Source organism: Hesperophylax consimilis, chromosome 21 (assembly GCF_061612785.1).
Source record: "Hesperophylax consimilis isolate HC1 chromosome 21, BYU_Hcon_1.0, whole genome shotgun sequence".
In the NCBI taxonomy this organism is placed as follows: domain Eukaryota; kingdom Metazoa; phylum Arthropoda; class Insecta; order Trichoptera; family Limnephilidae; genus Hesperophylax; species Hesperophylax consimilis.
In genome coordinates this window covers 21,029,048-21,046,992 of record NC_142856.1, presented here as the reverse complement: position 1 = coordinate 21,046,992, position 17,945 = coordinate 21,029,048, and the positions used below count along the sequence as shown (strand labels likewise).

At 33.1% G+C, this 17,945-nt stretch overlaps 1 protein-coding gene across 1 annotated transcript in view; it reads left to right on the top strand.

Annotated features, from left to right (window-relative positions):
- Nucleotides 1-17,945, top strand: part of toy (paired box 6 protein twin of eyeless) — a 145,179-nt gene that overhangs the window by 48,477 nt on the left and 78,757 nt on the right. The window contains exons 2-3 of the mRNA XM_089644679.1: nucleotides 1,893-2,145; nucleotides 11,576-11,768. Coding sequence (XP_089500805.1) covers nucleotides 1,893-2,145; nucleotides 11,576-11,768 — 446 coding nt within the window. The remainder of the gene's footprint in view (nucleotides 1-1,892; nucleotides 2,146-11,575; nucleotides 11,769-17,945) is intronic.

Sequence of the window (17,945 nt, the reverse complement as noted above, 5' to 3'; positions counted from 1 at the left end):
TTTCAAGTAATGAGTAGTTAGTAAAAAAGTGGATTATGTCTTAAAAATACATTAAAAATATGCTCGTATTTGCAATAAAAAAATATTCCGGACTGCTCTGGAATTTATATAATCGTACGTACCTACAGTCTATTTTGAGCAAAACAATATTTTAATATCAATGAAAATGTAAATAAGCATCAATACACCTCTTTGAAAATTGAGTTAACCTCACTTTTTAACATTCTGGCTCTGAGAAAATCGTCTGAAAATTGTTATTTTTGCCGCATGCTGCCAATCTGAAAATAAATAGCAAAATTTATTTCTCTTTTTATTCTAATCAAAGTATATGTTAATACATACATTCAGAGGTAAACAATCTAAAATAGGTTGAGTTTATGAATAAACTAGGCATTTCCTTTTCCCCCATTTATTTGGCAATCTTTTTTCTTAACAATTTTTATCAATATATATATTTTATATTAACTTTACATAGAAGGCTTTTAGGAAAATAGTTTCCCTCGGATATGAAGAAGTGTACCTGGTTCTTGAAGATATCCATGTTGTGGGAGGGAGGAATCACGTGACCGGCATAATAATAATATTTCGCTAATTTGTATAGCGCCGTTTTCGTGAAAAATAACCTCAAGGGCGCTTTACAAATATATTTATTAAATAATTAATACTAGAACTACTGACATAAAACTAGTGACTTAAAACTAAGATTTATATCTAGTGACTTACGACTAAGGTCTATAACTTCTTTCTTACGAGTTAGGCCTATAACCACAATCACACATACATTTTAAAATGCATTTTACAATCAAACGATTTTTAAATATTATGTTCTTTCGACAATTCGATACATAATCAATTACTTATGAAATCTTTCCCTACTGACGCCTTTAGTTGAACGAAATCGGAAAAAATTCCCTCGTGAACAATTTACTACTTGAAAGTTTTACATTGGGCAGACAATATACAATACGTATGTTATATCTTCAACAATTTTTCTGCAATTTCTACTGCCTTTTTTTTCTTTTCCTCGTATGTTACCCTGCTGCTTTTACCGCCCGGTCTCCTTGATTTTTCCAGGGATGTTTCCCACTGTTACATATAAGCCAAACACTTCGTAAATAACATTTATTTAACCCGTAGAACAATTTTGGGAGATATTTCTCCCGTACGCCAAACAAATGTAGAGTCTTTTTTTGAAATATTTCTCCCAGCCTGACACTAAAATTCATACTCATTTTATATTACGTGACCTTTCTATTTGATTTAGAAGTTTACCATAGACGCTCCTGAAAAATAATCAAAAAATCTATCCAATAACATTTAGCTTTTGTAAAAGATTTGGCATTTGTAAAAGTCAACGTTCGCAAATTCTTGTATAAAACAAAAAAAATATCAATAACTTTTATAACTTCTTTATATCATTTAGTTGTTAATACTGTCCATTTAAATATGTTTTTGTTGTTTCACGTCCGTCTGCTTAAATATGTTTTTTAGTTTCAACTCCTTCTGTTTAAATGTTTTCAGTTTCACATCCGTCTGCTTAAATATGTTTTTTTAGTTTAATTAAATTATTAATCAAAGTTTACACGATGAAAACTATCGGTAAGCGACTTTCAAATCTCTATCTCTGTTTGTGTTAAAAATTATTTCAATATTTTTATTTGAATACTTCGATTTGTAATACTAAAATCTGAAAAAGTCTTTAATGTACTTTCAAAAACAGCGAAATATCTGGAATCGAACGAAATGCGAAAATATTTCTCGCGCATTCTGCATTTTGACAGATGACTGAATGAAGAGAAATACATACGATGCAAAATATAGAGGCCCAGGGGTTAAATACAAATAAATGAGTATGACGAGTAATATTAATATTTTGTTTTGTTTTATTCTAGTCGGGCCGCAATGGTGCCCGCTTGTAGCCGAAGACGAGCTGATGCACGGTATGGGCGGGGGCGGCCTGTTCGGATGCTCCGCGGCAGGACACAGCGGCATCAACCAGCTGGGCGGGGTGTACGTCAACGGCCGCCCACTGCCCGACTCGACCCGGCAGAAGATAGTCGAGCTGGCGCACTCGGGCGCCAGGCCGTGCGATATTTCGCGAATACTGCAGGTGTCCAATGGATGCGTTAGCAAGATATTGGGAAGGTGAGAAAATAAATTTATTTTATTATTACATAAATAACCAATATAGTCCTTAGCTTAAAGATACGAGATATTTCATGTACTCGTAATTCAAAATAACCATAAGTGCGAATATCGCGGTTTTGAATTAAAAATGCAGAAATATCCGAGAATTTACCAACTTTGTTGTAGCAAATGTTTCTTTGCAGTAATTATTTCAAAAAAAGTATATTTTTAATGTGAATAAAAATATATATATAAAAAATAAAACTCCTTGATACTGATCGCAGGAAAACAACACCTATTTATGGAAATTTTTTGCACCTTTTGAAAATTCGTCAAATAATGTTAACATTCAAATAATCTTCACACTCTGTTTTCTCAAGACATGATAAATGCGGATACGATTCTTTTGAATTATATGAGCGATGAGTCTCAAAAAAAAAGTCTCAACTGCTCCCAACCAAATCGAAGTATGTTATTAAGTTGAAAGGAGTGAGAAGGGAATGAGATGAGCAAAAGGAAGGTTGGGAAGTAACTGACTATTCAGATCTGGCCACCAAATGTGGTTAAATACATTTCAAGAGGCGTATTAATTTTTCTTTTGTTTTGGATTTTTTTCATTGATATTAATCACTTAAATTTCACGGTATTAGCGTGAAACTTGGATTATAGCTAGTGGCCCAAGCTAAATTGATTCTGAATTGTATTATTTGCATTCAAAATACTTATTCTCATGACGGATGGCTTAGGTGTAATATAAGAAAAAAAAGTTTATAATCGGACGTTGCCGGGTATGTAGCAATTACTAGAATCATATAAAATTGTGTCAGCATTTTTGGAAGCTATTGGTATTAAGTTTGTAGATTTCTTAAACAAAGAGAAGCAAAAAACTATTTCTATAAAAAAATATGCAAAGACTCAAAGTTCAACATTACAAAACTACTCATAAATCAAGAAAAAAATCGTTCAACAGGTGTGCTAACATTCCCTTCCATTTTAATAACAGAATGACGAAACAATGGCTAGAAACAAAAAATGTATTTACGAAAAAATCGAACAGCAGAATTCCCAAGCCGATTCAGGGGTAGAAGGCTCCCGATTGTTAGAGGTTGGGGTTGGAGGTCCCAGTGGGACAAGAAATTATTTAGGGGTTGGCTCCGTTGGTGGTGGAAAGTTCTGGGTTGTTTGACCGCAATGGGACGGCTGTAATATTATATTAGGGGATGGGGTTTTTTAAAGTGCTAAGCATTCCTGATGATCTGTAGGCGGTGAGGGGCGCCAGGGAGGCGTTCTGAGGTTTTACGGTATTACGTGCAAAGTCCCACTTTTATTATTAAAATAGTTAACGATTTTTAAGAATAGTTTAGTCAATTTTGCTTCGTTCCTCTTCCCCTACTTTTCTACCCTTATCCAAACCCTCAACCCTCACAAAATGAGGCTAAAAATTGTTAATTTTAGAACTCGACTGTTGCGAACTCCTAGTCAAGTTAATACAATATTACTTACTCGATACACTAGACATAAGGACCTATTTCGTTGGCATCGTTCACAAACAAATTATGTAAAAAACTGGCTATTTACTCACCTACGTAGTAAAGAGAATGAATTTACAAATTTCATCGACATTTTAACATCACAACTTCGAAGGCGAAATTATTTACGAAATGTAATTTTAGATTATATTATATATTTTGTTAAATTATGTCTAAATATTGTAAGCTATACTAAACCAATGTCTATCACAAGTTTTGTAATGTAATGTAACCATGTTATGTACCCAATGTAAAAGCCCCATGGCCTCAAAAAATTGCAATAAATAAATAAAAATAATTAACACCAAATTCGGCATTCATAGTTTGAAAGTTGACCAATTAGTAATTATGCTACACGCATGTTGGATGCATCTTGGAATCAATTGCCTTTTATGACGTATTCTTAAAATCCATTTGACTTAAAAAACCCAGTCAAGTGTAGTTCTAAATATCATTATTTAAATCTTCAAAAGAATTGATCAGGGGTGCTCCAGCTACCGTGGTATACATTACAGGTGATCGTTCACATACGCAAGCCAGCTCCGAAGAATGAGTGAGATAACAAAACAAAACGCAGCGGGAGTTTGGCTTTTCGCAGTGCTCATTGACGTCTTGCAGTACCTACACATATGGAAGTAGGTACCCATAATAATTGCTGCAATGATCTATAGGAACAGAATTGTGTTGTTTTATTGGAAATTGATCGAACCTGACAATTTGTTTTAAAATTTTGATAACCAGTAGCTACTATGCGGTTTCACCACGATTTACGGAATATTTTTTATAATTTTTTGATCGGATTAAAATTATGAGTTCAACACAAAATTTTATATTTTGATGGATATTCAAAGCTTTATAGCTTGTGGTAAAAATAATTTTGCATAGCTGAGAATGCTTACATTTCAGACAGAAAGGCCTGAGTGTACAAACGTCATGACGCCAGAGTTTACCATGCGAAAGTTTTTGCAGATACAAACCATCAGTATATCATGATACATTTTATTAATTTGGTAAGGTCAGAAAAATAAATGTATGCTAATATTCTTTGGTAAATTTTCATAAATATCAATAGGCACCTTCTTTAATGATATAAATTTCAAATCATATTTATCTGATTAATTTATTACATTAATATTCTTTATTTTCATTACGGAAGTTTTGAACCACAGAAGAAGGTACAAGTACCTACTTGCCACGCTGTCTACAGTTTAGCATCTCTACGAAGTACAGGAGCGCTCGCAACTTGGCAGCCTCTCGATCCGCGGGGGGTCTCTAATGACGTCACAAGTCACGGACTCCCCGCAGAGATTAGACTCTAATTGCCATGTGAATGTTTTGACTTGCAATCAATACGGTATACCTTGAGAAAGCTCTGCGCTCCGGGTATTTTCTATAGAAATATTATTACTGACTGAAGTTCCCGGCGTTGCTCGGGTTATTTGAAATCAGAAAAAAATGTAGATTTTAATGGCCGTCCTCCCGCCACAGACACTCTTCTTAAATAAATATACATATATTAGAAAATATAAATAGATAGTATGACTTACACCAAAAATGTTCGGACTTTGTAGCTCAGTGGTAAAGATTAATATTGTTTTAGACGTTGTTGGTTCTATTCCTACTGTATAAATTAATTCAATTAAAGTTAGCGAAGTTACTTTTGAAGGATATACAACAATACGCTGTGATTCCTACAGTAGACATACAGGGGGAGCAATAATAATTATCAAAAAAGACATATTATATGAAGTTATTTCTAACATACAATATGAAAAGAACTGCTGGATACTAGCGATCAGGATAACTTCTGGATATAAGAAAGGAGTATACGGAGTAATTTACCATTCTCCAAATGCAAGTACCAAAGACTTTCTATCATTTATAGAGAACTGGTGCACCCAAAACCTCGAAGAAGAAGAAAATAATATCCTAACTGGTGACTTTAATATAAATTTCAAAAATTTGAATGATACATATACTAAAAGACTTAAAAAAATTATCCAAGCATCGGGAATGAAACAACTTGTTAAAAGTGAGACACGAATAACGGATAAATCCAGGACGTTAATTGACCTTGTCATATCCAACAGATTAGATTTGAATGTAAAAGTTCTAGATGAGCCAAAAATAACCGACCATAACCTTATCCACATTACAGATAACACAAAAAGAACTAATACGAAAACCAGCAAAGAAATAAAATACAGAAATTATAAAAAATATAACAGTGAAAGGTTAATTGAACTTCTGGGTGATATGAATGAACTTCATCAAATGGAATTTAATGAAAAGTCTAAATCATTAATAAATAACCTTCAAGAAGTAATCGACCAGTTAATACCAATCCAAACTACTAAAATAAGAGGAACAAATAAATGGTATAACATAAAACTACAATCAATACAATATGAAAGAGATAGACTGTACAAAATTGCAAAAATCTCAAGAAACTCACAAGACTGGAAAGCATTCAAAAATGCAAGAAATAAATACTCAAAACAACTGAAAGTTTGTAAGAACGATTACTTCAAAAATAAAATTATCTGTGAAAAAGGAGACACTAAAAAAATGTGGAAAACCATAAAAGGATTAATGCAAACTGAAGATAAAGGGATGAAACATGACATTGAATTTCCACATCAGATACAGGGTAGCATACAGAACTGCTTCAACAAATATTTTGTAAACAGCATAACGGAATTACATCAGAGTATACCAATACTGAAGGAAGACAACAGCGTGAGAAATGTTCCCCTAAACCGAGAAAAACTTGTGTTTAAAGAGATTGATGAAACATATCTTTTACAGATTCTAAACAGCACCAAATCAAAAGAGAGTCCAGATGGAATAAGTTTTACGGTTTTAAGGGATGCAATGCCAGTGATAGGACCTCATCTACTGAACATAATAAATGAATCGTTAAGAAGTGGAAAATTTCCAAACACATGGAAAACATCTATTGTGATCCCGATTCCGAAAGTTGTTAATACCAGAAAATGTGAAGAATTTAGACCTATAAATATGTTACCAAAATACGAACAGGTACTAGAAATTGTAATAAAGAAACAACTCGTTGAGTATTTGGAAAAACATCATATATTATGTGACGAACAATCAGGATTCCGTAATAATAACTCTTGTGAAGCTGCATTAAACATTGTGATTGATACATGGAAGAAACAGATAATAAAAAAATCACCATTGCAGCATTCTTAGATTTTAAAAGAGCATTTGAAACGATAGAAAGGAAAAAACTTTTGGAAAAATTAGAAGATATAGGTCTTTCTGAAGTAGCTCTAAATCTTTTCAAAGAATATCTCCATGAAAGAAAACAGGTAACAAAAGTGGAAAGCTCAGAATCAGAACCGATAGAAAACAACCTCGGTGTTCCACAAGGGTCGGTATTAGGTCCAATTCTATTCATTATTTACATTAATGATATAATTAAAACCATAAGACATTGCAAAATTAGATTATTTGCAGACGATACATTAATCTATATTTCATGTGAAGAGTACATAGATGCAATCAATAAATTAAATGAAGACCTACAAAATATAGCAAAATGGCTGAAATTAAACAAATTAAAACTGAATGTCAACAAAACAAAATATATGGAAATAGGCAACAAAACGCATAACACAGAGTTAAAATTGACAATTAATGACGAAAAAATTGAAAAAGTAAATGAAATTAAGTACCTAGGTGTGATACTAGATTCAAAACTAACTTTCGCAGCAAATTTTGAATATGTGCTAAAGAAGGTATCTAAAAAAGTCAATTTTCTTAGAAGATTAAGAAATAAACTAAATGGAAACACTACAGAGCTGATTTATAAAACTATAGTTGCTCCACATTTAGATTATTGCTCTACTATGTTGTATTTGGCCAATGAAGGAAACTTGAACAAGCTAGATGTTATACAGAATAGAGCTATGAGATGTATACTAGGAAAAGGAAAATACGCAAGCATAGATCAAATGAGAGAACAGCTAAATTGGATTTCTATAAAAAAGAGACTATTATTTAATGTGTTAATTTTTGTACATAAAATCATGAACAACCAAATGCCAAAATATTTTAAGGATGAAATTGTTTTTAATAGAGTTGTTCATAATTACGAAACCAGAAATGTAAATAGGATTAGATTGCCACATATGAAAAAAACAAAATCACAGAACTGCCTAATGTACAAAGGACTAAAAATGTATTATGAAATGCCTGAAAGTCTGAAGAATGAAGGAAGAATGAATGTATTTAAAAAGAAATGTTATATTTATTGTAAAAATATGTAAAATTACAAAATGAAATATGATCTTGTTTATATTAGTTTATATTCAAAATGTATAAACTAACTCAATAAATAATAAAAAATAAAAAAAATAAAAAAAAATTGAAAAACTTTTTTCCTAATTATTTTTAAATGGCAACAATTTCGTAAGTTGACAATATAATGTAGGTATGTACCTACCCATCCTTCGCATCGTTTACCGATCTCTTGTAATCTCTTTGGTGGTTACTAACCGGTTTCGCCAGATTTTCACTCAACTTTCGTATTTTTGAAATTTTTTATAGAAAAATATGAGTCGCACAACAAATGTTATAAGTTTTGTATAATAGCTCACGATGATAAAGTAGAGCTATAAAAATAGTAACATTAAACAAAAAAACTTTAAACCGTAAAGGCTGTTTTAATTTCATAGAGCCTGAACTCACCTTTCTGGAGTTTTAAGTGAGACATTGCAAAATATTTTCTGTCGTATTGTTAAGATTACAATTACCTACATCTAGCCAAGGGGTCCCTGTAATTCTGTAAAAGTTATAAGAATAAAGATGTCAAGATAAACATACAATCCAAAATATAACTGTTTTCAAAACTGGAGACATTATTTCTATTCCCCCGAAGTTTAGAGTATTTATCGACTTCTACAATAATCCACAGCATAATTACATCGCATCGAGATCAGCATCTTTATTTCACCAACATTTCAACAGCAATTTGTACCTCATTCTCCTTGTAAACCTTATCGAATCCATCCATACCTCGGGGCCTTGAATTAATCGATGTTTGATGGCATTATAATGGTATAAGAGGGGAGATTGACCCCCTATCGGGTAAAGGTCTGAAAGAGTCGAACACTTTTGGCCGTGAGTGACGTTTGACGACTTTTTTCCCAAGGATCAGAGACCCCTTGTCGTTTGATAGACATGAAAGCAATGGGTACTTAATACAATTCAAAACCGGCAAATAATAAGACCCCGAATAAAGGTACACAATCGAAGCAAAGGACTAAATGGTACTTTAGGATTGATATCATCAAGGAAATAGGAAGGAATTGGCTGTCAGATGTTATTTTGCTGTTTTGGATTCGTTACCTTATTTTATTTTGTTGCAATTTGTTATCTGCTTCAATCTGTTTTGTAAATCTCAATGACTTAGTGCTGGCACCGTTTATTTGTTTATTTTGAGTTTATTTTGATGTCCTGTTAATGCTTTTTTCTTCTGCTAAAACAAATACAGCGTGTTCTGTCAGATAACTTACGCATGAAAACTGTTTGGCTTTCTGAAACTATCGTCAAAATATTTACTTGTCTCTGTATATTTTTGCTTGCGATATTTTTCCCAACTATTTAAAAATTGTTAAAACAGTTAAGTAGTTTAATGACATTTAATATTTTATGGATCGTAGTTTTTAACATTTTTGTAAGTTTTCATAAAATCTTCCACTTTACTTGACTGCGTTCAACAATCTAAAATATTTTACATTAGCTACACCGGGGGTCCAATAAAATAATTTCCCTCGGGGTCTACGCCGTCTTTGGGAAAGCTGTGTGGATGGTTTTTTAAAGAGAGGATTGATGTTCTGGAAAGACAAAATATATGAGGGATGGGTGGGAATCTTGAGGTTAGCGTGTCCAGGAGTGAAAGACGTATGAATCCATCCTTCCAAGTGCGTTACATCGCAATGGGTCGAGAGAGTCATGCTGAAGAGGTAAAAACATCTCACTTGAACAGTCTCTCCAAATTTGGCCCGCCACGCATAGGACAGACGCATCCGAAGCCAAAACGTAGACAAATCTCGTTCCATGAATGTATGATGGATGGCAGAGGAGTTGTTTATCAAATAAATGGTTCACGGAGAGGTGGTACCCCTACCCGACCACCTAATTCGTATAAATTAATATACATTATTTGAAAATGAGTATCTTGTAGGAAAATTTTATTTGATAAACAACGTGTTTGTAAAATTACCAGAGCGGATGTTATGTCTCTTTTTATTAGTGAGAAACTTATTGGCTGGTTGAGCAGCGGACTTATCGCCCTATATCTTATTTATGGATGTTCCACGAATGCAGATGTGAAGTCCCCTTTTCTACCCAATTAACCTTTTTATTTAACACGATAACAAGTGGACTCTAAAATCAATTTGTATTAATAATGGTATACAATATATTTATCACTGTATTTAATGTATATCAACAAAAAATCACCGACGTCAAAATATGGAAACAAATAAATTGATAAAAATAGTAATAATCATAATAACACACAAAACTAATTTTTATACATTTTAACATTTTTTTTCCTTAATTTACATAGAAAATGATCAATTTAACACATCGAGCCTCTGATATTTTGCAATGTATTTCACTTTAACATTAAAAAAACGAACATTAAAAATGCTGACTGCGTGTGAAATATTTACTCACTAATATTACTATTGATTTTTTAAAACTTATTTGAAAATAAAATACTATTTTTGAAAGCGAATAAAAAAGTATACATTTACAATACTTAATCTGTTATATTATATTTAGTATCGACATATTTGATAAAAACATATTTTGTTATGTAAACGTCGATATCGTTTTTAAAGTCGCTTACCGATGGTTTTTATTGTGTAAACAGTAATGTTTTGTACCCCTTTACATGAAACTAAAAAAACATATTTAAGGCGATGCCATACGTAGTAATGCAAAATCATGTGTTTTTGGTTTGAAAATTTGTTCGCCTAGAAATGTTTCAGATGCTTTAATTAAATACTGCGAGTAGAATACATCTTGACCTTTGAAATAATCGAGTAGTTTTTAGATAAGTCTTTTTAAAAGCTCAGAAAAAAATAATGTATATGGCCTATGAAAACTACTTTAAAGATCAAAATCTCCTACTTACGAACCTATTTTCGGTTATCATTTTATCGTATAATGTGGAAAATTAAGTAATTTATAAAATGATCGAAAAAAAAATAAATATGTATGCCTGAACATCCACAAAATAAAATAAAAGGCACTTTTTGGCCATGTTTTTTTTCTTGCAAAAATCAAAACAGGCGGATGGTGTTAAGCGGGAATTTAAACCTTATCGCCATCTACGTAAGGGTTGTTATTGATAGCGGCTCAATTTAAAATAATATATGACGTAGCGCATCGCCTTAATAAGACATTAACCCTTAATGTGATTTTTGACGTTTTGACGTTTGAGCCAACAAATCCACCGTGGATTTGGTAATAAGTGAAATATTAAAAAAAAAACATTTTTATGCTTCCTACAAACATTTTTTTATAACATAGGAGATAAAAAAAAAACATTTCTTTGGATATAAATAGCAATCATGGGGGAAATACGAAAGACAGAAATATGTATCTTTGTATAATATTAAAAAAAAATATTTGGAAAGACGGTACAATTGACAAAATCATAATTTGGCAAAAAATAAGCAAGTTATTAATGAAATATTGTCAGCCGGCGTACGGCAGGACATTGTCATTTTACCACTGCCAACTTACGAGTAAGGAGTAAGGTAAGGTAAGCAAGGTGTAAGGTCACGGGAAGTTGGCATTTCAAGTGTTAAAAATATCCAGAAATATGATTAAAAATTAATGTTAAAAGTTCTTCAGCTTTATATTTAATACTGTATTTTTGTCCCTAGGTATTATGAGACGGGTTCCATCAAGCCACGTGCCATCGGCGGGTCCAAGCCACGTGTAGCTACCACCCCCGTCGTCAACAAGATCGCCGACTACAAGCGCGAGTGTCCCAGCATCTTCGCTTGGGAAATCCGTGACCGCCTTCTAAGCGAGGCCGTCTGCAACAATGACAATATCCCTAGCGTAAGTTACAACCTTTATTATTTTTGTATTAATAATAATCAATCATTTTCTTCTAATTCCGTTCGGGGACCCATTGCTTGAACAATCAAATCATATAAATATGTATATTATACTGTGAAATATCAGTGTAAGCTTTTTTGAAAAAGAGTTTTAATTTTTTTATTTGTTCTGCTTGAACTTTGATATAGCACAGTTTTATAGGGAGGTAATCTTTTTTTCCATAGCTTGTTACAAATAATGGTTTTGCATTTGTTCATTTTAAAAATAATATTGTTTTCATTTCTTATAACTTTGTAGTATTCCTGATTTTCTTTATGATTTATCACTACATCCATATACATACACGTTCACACACACACACACACTCACACACACACCCTCACCCTAACACACACACACACACACACCCTCACCCACACACACACGCATACTAACACGCATATATATAAACACACGCATACAATTATACACCACATAATTTTTTGTACATAGTATTTATCTTTACCTCAAACTTTGCAGGGTAAAATGTATATTATCAGTCACTTGTTATTTCATAGAGACATATTTATCATTTGTACTAATCCTTGTAATTATTTATAAAACCCTGTTAACTGTTAAACCATTCATATCATCTACGTAGGTACTGTTTATTCCTAAAATAATAAAAGATAAAAATTATTCATAGAGAATTAACACGTTTCACAAACATGAAGGGCACGATAAAAAAACCTTTTATATTAATAATAACAGATTTAATTTCAACGATTTTGCGAATTTGAGCTTAAAATCTATTCCATATTGTGCCAAAATCCCGAAGCAATAAACCAAACAAACAAACAATAATAATAACTACACTTCAAAAATAATATTTCTGACAGTAAAGAGATTCGAGAGTCCTCCAGTTCTAATACCCTTCCTCCTGGATAATAACGCCAAATATCACAAACGTCTGTCACCCGAACAAATAATAATAATATCTCTACAACTAATCCCAATTCTCAAGTATTGACCCGGCCAACAATGCCAGGGAAGCTGGTAGTTCTAGCAGGATACTTTCGGGGCCCGATTATTGCTTTTGACAATATTGCGAAAATATTTACCCGCACCATTGTCGCGGGATAAATAAGACACTCGATGGCAATAATGCCAAACAAATCGCGGCACAAAGAGATGCCTCACCGACACAACAAGTTTAGTTATTACTGGCGGGGCAAATAGTGGAATTTTTGTGTTTGCGATGCCCGCTCCCCGCGCCTTCGTCAGTCCGTATGTACGTCTACAGGCAATAAGCGGTCTAGCTGAGAGCAGGGGTGTTTACAGATTTTTACTACCAAATTGAGTTCTACGGCATTCATCGGGTATACTTACTAATATTTTCAAATTATAAATACATTTTTTAATTATTTGTACTATTTTTAAACACAATAAAAATAAAATATTCTCGACTATCATTAAGTATCAGTGACTATCAGAAACGCGAATGAAAAATGAGACTAATAAAATAAAATCAGAATTCATGTAAGGCGATGCCATACGTAGTAATGCAAAATCATGTGTTTTTGGTTTGAAAATTTGGTCGCCTAGAAATGTTTCAGATGCTTTAATTAAATACTGCGAGTAGAATACATCTTGGCCTTAGAATTAATAGAAGATTTTTTAGATAAGTCTTTTTATAAGCCCAGAAAAAAATAATGTATAAGGCCTATGAAAACTGCTTTTAAGTTCAAAATCTCCTACTTACGCGCCTCGGTTATGATTTTATTGTATAATGTGAAAAATTAAGTTATTTTCAAAATGATCGAAAAAGAATTAAATATTTATGATTGAACATCCACAAAATAAAATAAAAGGGACCTTTTGGCCATGTTTTTTTCTTGCATAAATCAAAACAGGCGGATGATGTTAAGCGGGAATTTAAACCTAATCGCCATCTACGTAAGGGGTGTTATTGATAGCGGCTCAATTTAAAATATTACACAACGTAGTGCATCGCCTTAAGATATTATCATTACAAAATCTTCTGTGGATTTAGCCTCTAACATTTTCATATTGTTAATGGAAAATCTAGAACATTGTACAAATGAACGTAATGAAAACATATGACAGCCTCCAGAAGCTGGAGGTAGCGGGTTCAAATCACATTATTTCAGAAATGAACTTTTTAATTTGAAATAATATATAATCTCTTGATGACCAGATCTAAAGAGCCAGGTATTTCCCCACCTTCCTCTACCCAATCTCCTCCACCCCACTACCGTCACAACGTACCCCAATTGGGGATGCTATAGTCTCACTGGCTCCAGACGGTTAAGAGGATATGGGAATTTTTGGGTAAAAACTCAATGGAAAGTTAACTATGACTTAGACATCATGAGTTAGAAACTGAATTGGGAATGCCTCAAGTCTCACTGGTTGTAGACGCTTAGATGTAGTTGGAACTTGTTGGAAATGTAAGGAGTGATCAAAGTTTTATTTTCAAATTGTTTTCGGATAATTTCTTCGTTTCGCTTGTTTGTAAGTGAAGACGTTAAATTAGTTAGCGTTGGAAGCACACCAGAAATGCTGCAACCAAAATTGTTAACTGAGCAACTCAACACACTTTTGAAAATTGAGAGTGGCATAGCAATAGCATTTTGCTGAAGTGACCAGCCAGTTATTATAAATAATAAATTCGATGGAAATATTCATTTTAAAATATTTTATATATATGTATTGTTGTATTTTCCAGACTATGCTCATTGGCTGCAGACGGTTCGTAGTTGGTTGTTATTTAATCTTGTTTATTTTTTGCAGTTTTGACCATTACTTGATCAGACCTGAATCTCAGAACCTTTCAAATAAATTGGCCCCGCAGGACATATCGCTTTGTTGGAGAAATATTACAAAAAAGGGATCGGTCTCTAGTATCGATTTCCTGTTAATAGAAAAATATATATCACAACTTCACTATTGAAAGGAAATTGTCTTCGGTATCGCGAAACCAGACTTATTTCATATGAAATTCTCATTTATTGTCGTAGTTTTTTTGCTCCTTGCTGATGTTCTGGGATATTATTTACAGATATTATTTCTTTAAGCATCTTTTTCTGTAAAGGATCTAATAATTATTTTTTTAATAAATACGATTTATAAACGACTATAGTTAGAATTTAATAGACCGATGTACAAAGACAACAATAGTTTTTTAAACCAATATTTAACGAATGTATATTTTCCGTCATTCATTATTTTGGAGTTTTCCCAAGTAGTTTAGGTATTTGAGGTTACCATTTCTGCCTGTTATGGAGATAATGGTACAATCGTGCCATTTTACTTGAAAATCTTCCTAAATAGTCAGGTCTCCCACCTCATTTCCTTACCCTCCCCACTCCCTTAAGCTTCACAACACACACTAATGAGGTTGTCTCCTAGAACGAAAATTCATATAAAAAAAAAATATTTATGGTAATATTAACGAGAGCATGCTGAAATTTGAATATTTGGAAAATGCCGAATAGTACCAAAGATATAATCCGTCGAAATGTTGTTATTTGATATAATATGTAACATCCCCGTATAAAGGCGGCGCGCGGCGGTATTACTGCACATTTTGCTGAATCGTGTCTCGTGTTAATAACTTGGTAATTTTTGAGATATCGAAAAACTCATTTTACCGTTGGTATTAACGATGTAAATAAAATGCGTAGTCACTCTGGCTGCGAGTAATTGAACAATTGTTCAGTTTATACTTTAAAATGTGTGTAATCTCCTGTTGGAACGTTGGGAGACAAACGTTTACGGCCGCCCCAAGAAACATCATTAGATGACCTACACCTCTGCCGTAGGTCACTCCAAAAGGTTTTCTACGTTTGGTGACTTAGCAGGGGTGCCTGGGTTCTTGGAGCGAGGTTGTCTAGGTCTTGGTGACGAGCGTTTGCCCACGGTGGTCCGGATCGGGAGAGACTGGTTAAAGGAGACCTCCTGGACACACTGACTCCCAGATTCCTTCCCACCTCTTATACCTTACTCCTTCCCAGAAATTCCTCTCCTTCCTTAAAAAGACTCTCCACATAGCATCCCCAAAGATGACATATGCCGTGAGGATTTTTTTTTGCCGAAAAGAATGTTATTTGTTTAAAATTGAATATATAATAAATCCAGTTAAAAAGGTACGAGCTTTTGCCTCAACTAAATTTGAAGCACAGTTAAAAATGATCCAAATACTATGTCTCCAAAATGATTTAAACAATTTGGCAAATAGTTCCTCCATTAGCGACATCTCGTGGGAGTTGTCTATTTCTGATATTTCCCAGTAATATTTCCAATGTCGTTAAGTGTCCTCAAATGTCCCGTAATGTCCCCGATGTTCTCCAATGTTCCCGGGCGCCCTCTGATTTGTTGTTGGAACAGTCCAGACTGCGGCATGCCTGTTGACAATGTCCGCCGAGTGTGTTGAGGGAATTTGCTTGTTGACCTACGTGTGCAATTATGTCATTTGTGAAGCGGTCCTTCAGCTCTAAGTTGTGTACAGTTATGGGCAAACACAATAACTTAATTACAATAATAAATAATAACAGATTTGCGATATTTATTGAAAGGGTAGACAAGTAGTTATACTCATAGTTTCAAATTCGTTAAAATGACGCTGTTTTTTTTTTAAAAAGCATTATTTTACATGACACAGGTGACATTTATACAATAAAGGTATAATTTAAAAACAAACGCGTATTCGAATTCAAAATAGTGTCAAAATTTCAAATCAATCGGAGAAGAACTTATTGAGTTTTAAGATTTTGAACAAACGAACATTTACATTTTTTAATTATATAGATAGATAAATAAACTATAATATTTATCTATCTATATATAAATCCTTGTTAATGTTTGTATAGTAATCGAATTAATTTTACACCAAAATATCTTCACTGCTCGGTTGCCCGATTACATCACATTCAAAGCTCTATAGCTCACGATGGAAACAACGTATTGAATTGTAAACAGTTGCTTTTGAATCTATTGATTGCAAAAGAAAAATGCATGTAAATTTCTTTACGCCACAGCTCGCCATTCGATAGTTTATGCTGCTTAAGACAAACATATTATTTCCTAATATATTTTACGTTTTATTTCATCAGATATTTGGACATTGTATTGTACTAACTGAAGCCACTGATATGATTAAATTTATCAAATTGGTTTTTATTTATCTTCTTTAAGTGACGCATCCATAATAATCCACTTCCCAATAGAATAAAACACCTTTAGTTTCTGAATTAATTATTATTCATTTGTGTGGAGCCGACAGAAAAAAAAATAAAAACGCATAATTACTATGTGTTTTTTCCACGTCATATCGTTGTCCGAATTAAAACCAAATAACTTTTGACACCCACCAGGTAGGTGGCTGATTACCTGCTATATTTAGTATAAATGACCTAAGTTTCTCAAACTGCATAAATACTTACGGCGAAACCTACGGTAACATCATAATCACATTGTAAAATCAAAATAATGTTTCTATCTATTAGAAAAATTATAGATAATCAGAGCTCTGGCTTCACGACATTTGAAAATCTTTTCCGGACTTGAATTTGGAACCTGATTTCTTTAAAGACGAGTCTTTAAATAATAATATATGCTAATGCGGCACAAGACTTCCAACTGTTCCCAAACATCTGAAGCCAGTGAGACTATGGCATCCCCAATTGGGAGAAATGCGTTGTGAGGCTGATGAGAGTGAGAAGGCGAAGGAGAGAAGAAAGAGGAAGGTTGGGAAGTACCTACCTGACTATGCAGATCCGGTCACCCAACACGCATAAACCTATTTCAAGCGCTGTTTCGATTCTGTCTTTCGTCAGGGCCGTACTGAATGCATCTATCACTATATATTAATTTTATTACATAAATTGCGAAATAACAAAATTTAATTACTTGCGCACGCCAAATTTCAAATTGATTCATGAATAGATATTAGGTATTTCTAACTAATGTAACTGGGTAAATTCGTGTTACGAACATCAAATTTAGATATGTTAAATGTACTTACTCACATTTAAGTGAAACTTAACTCCAAAGTTCCATTAAGCTTAAAAGTTTTACAAACCTCTGCAGAACAATTCGCGCCCTGCCATAAAATAATTCCACATCAGAATCCATTTTAATTCAAGTATAAGATATCAGATTGTCTGCTGTACCCAT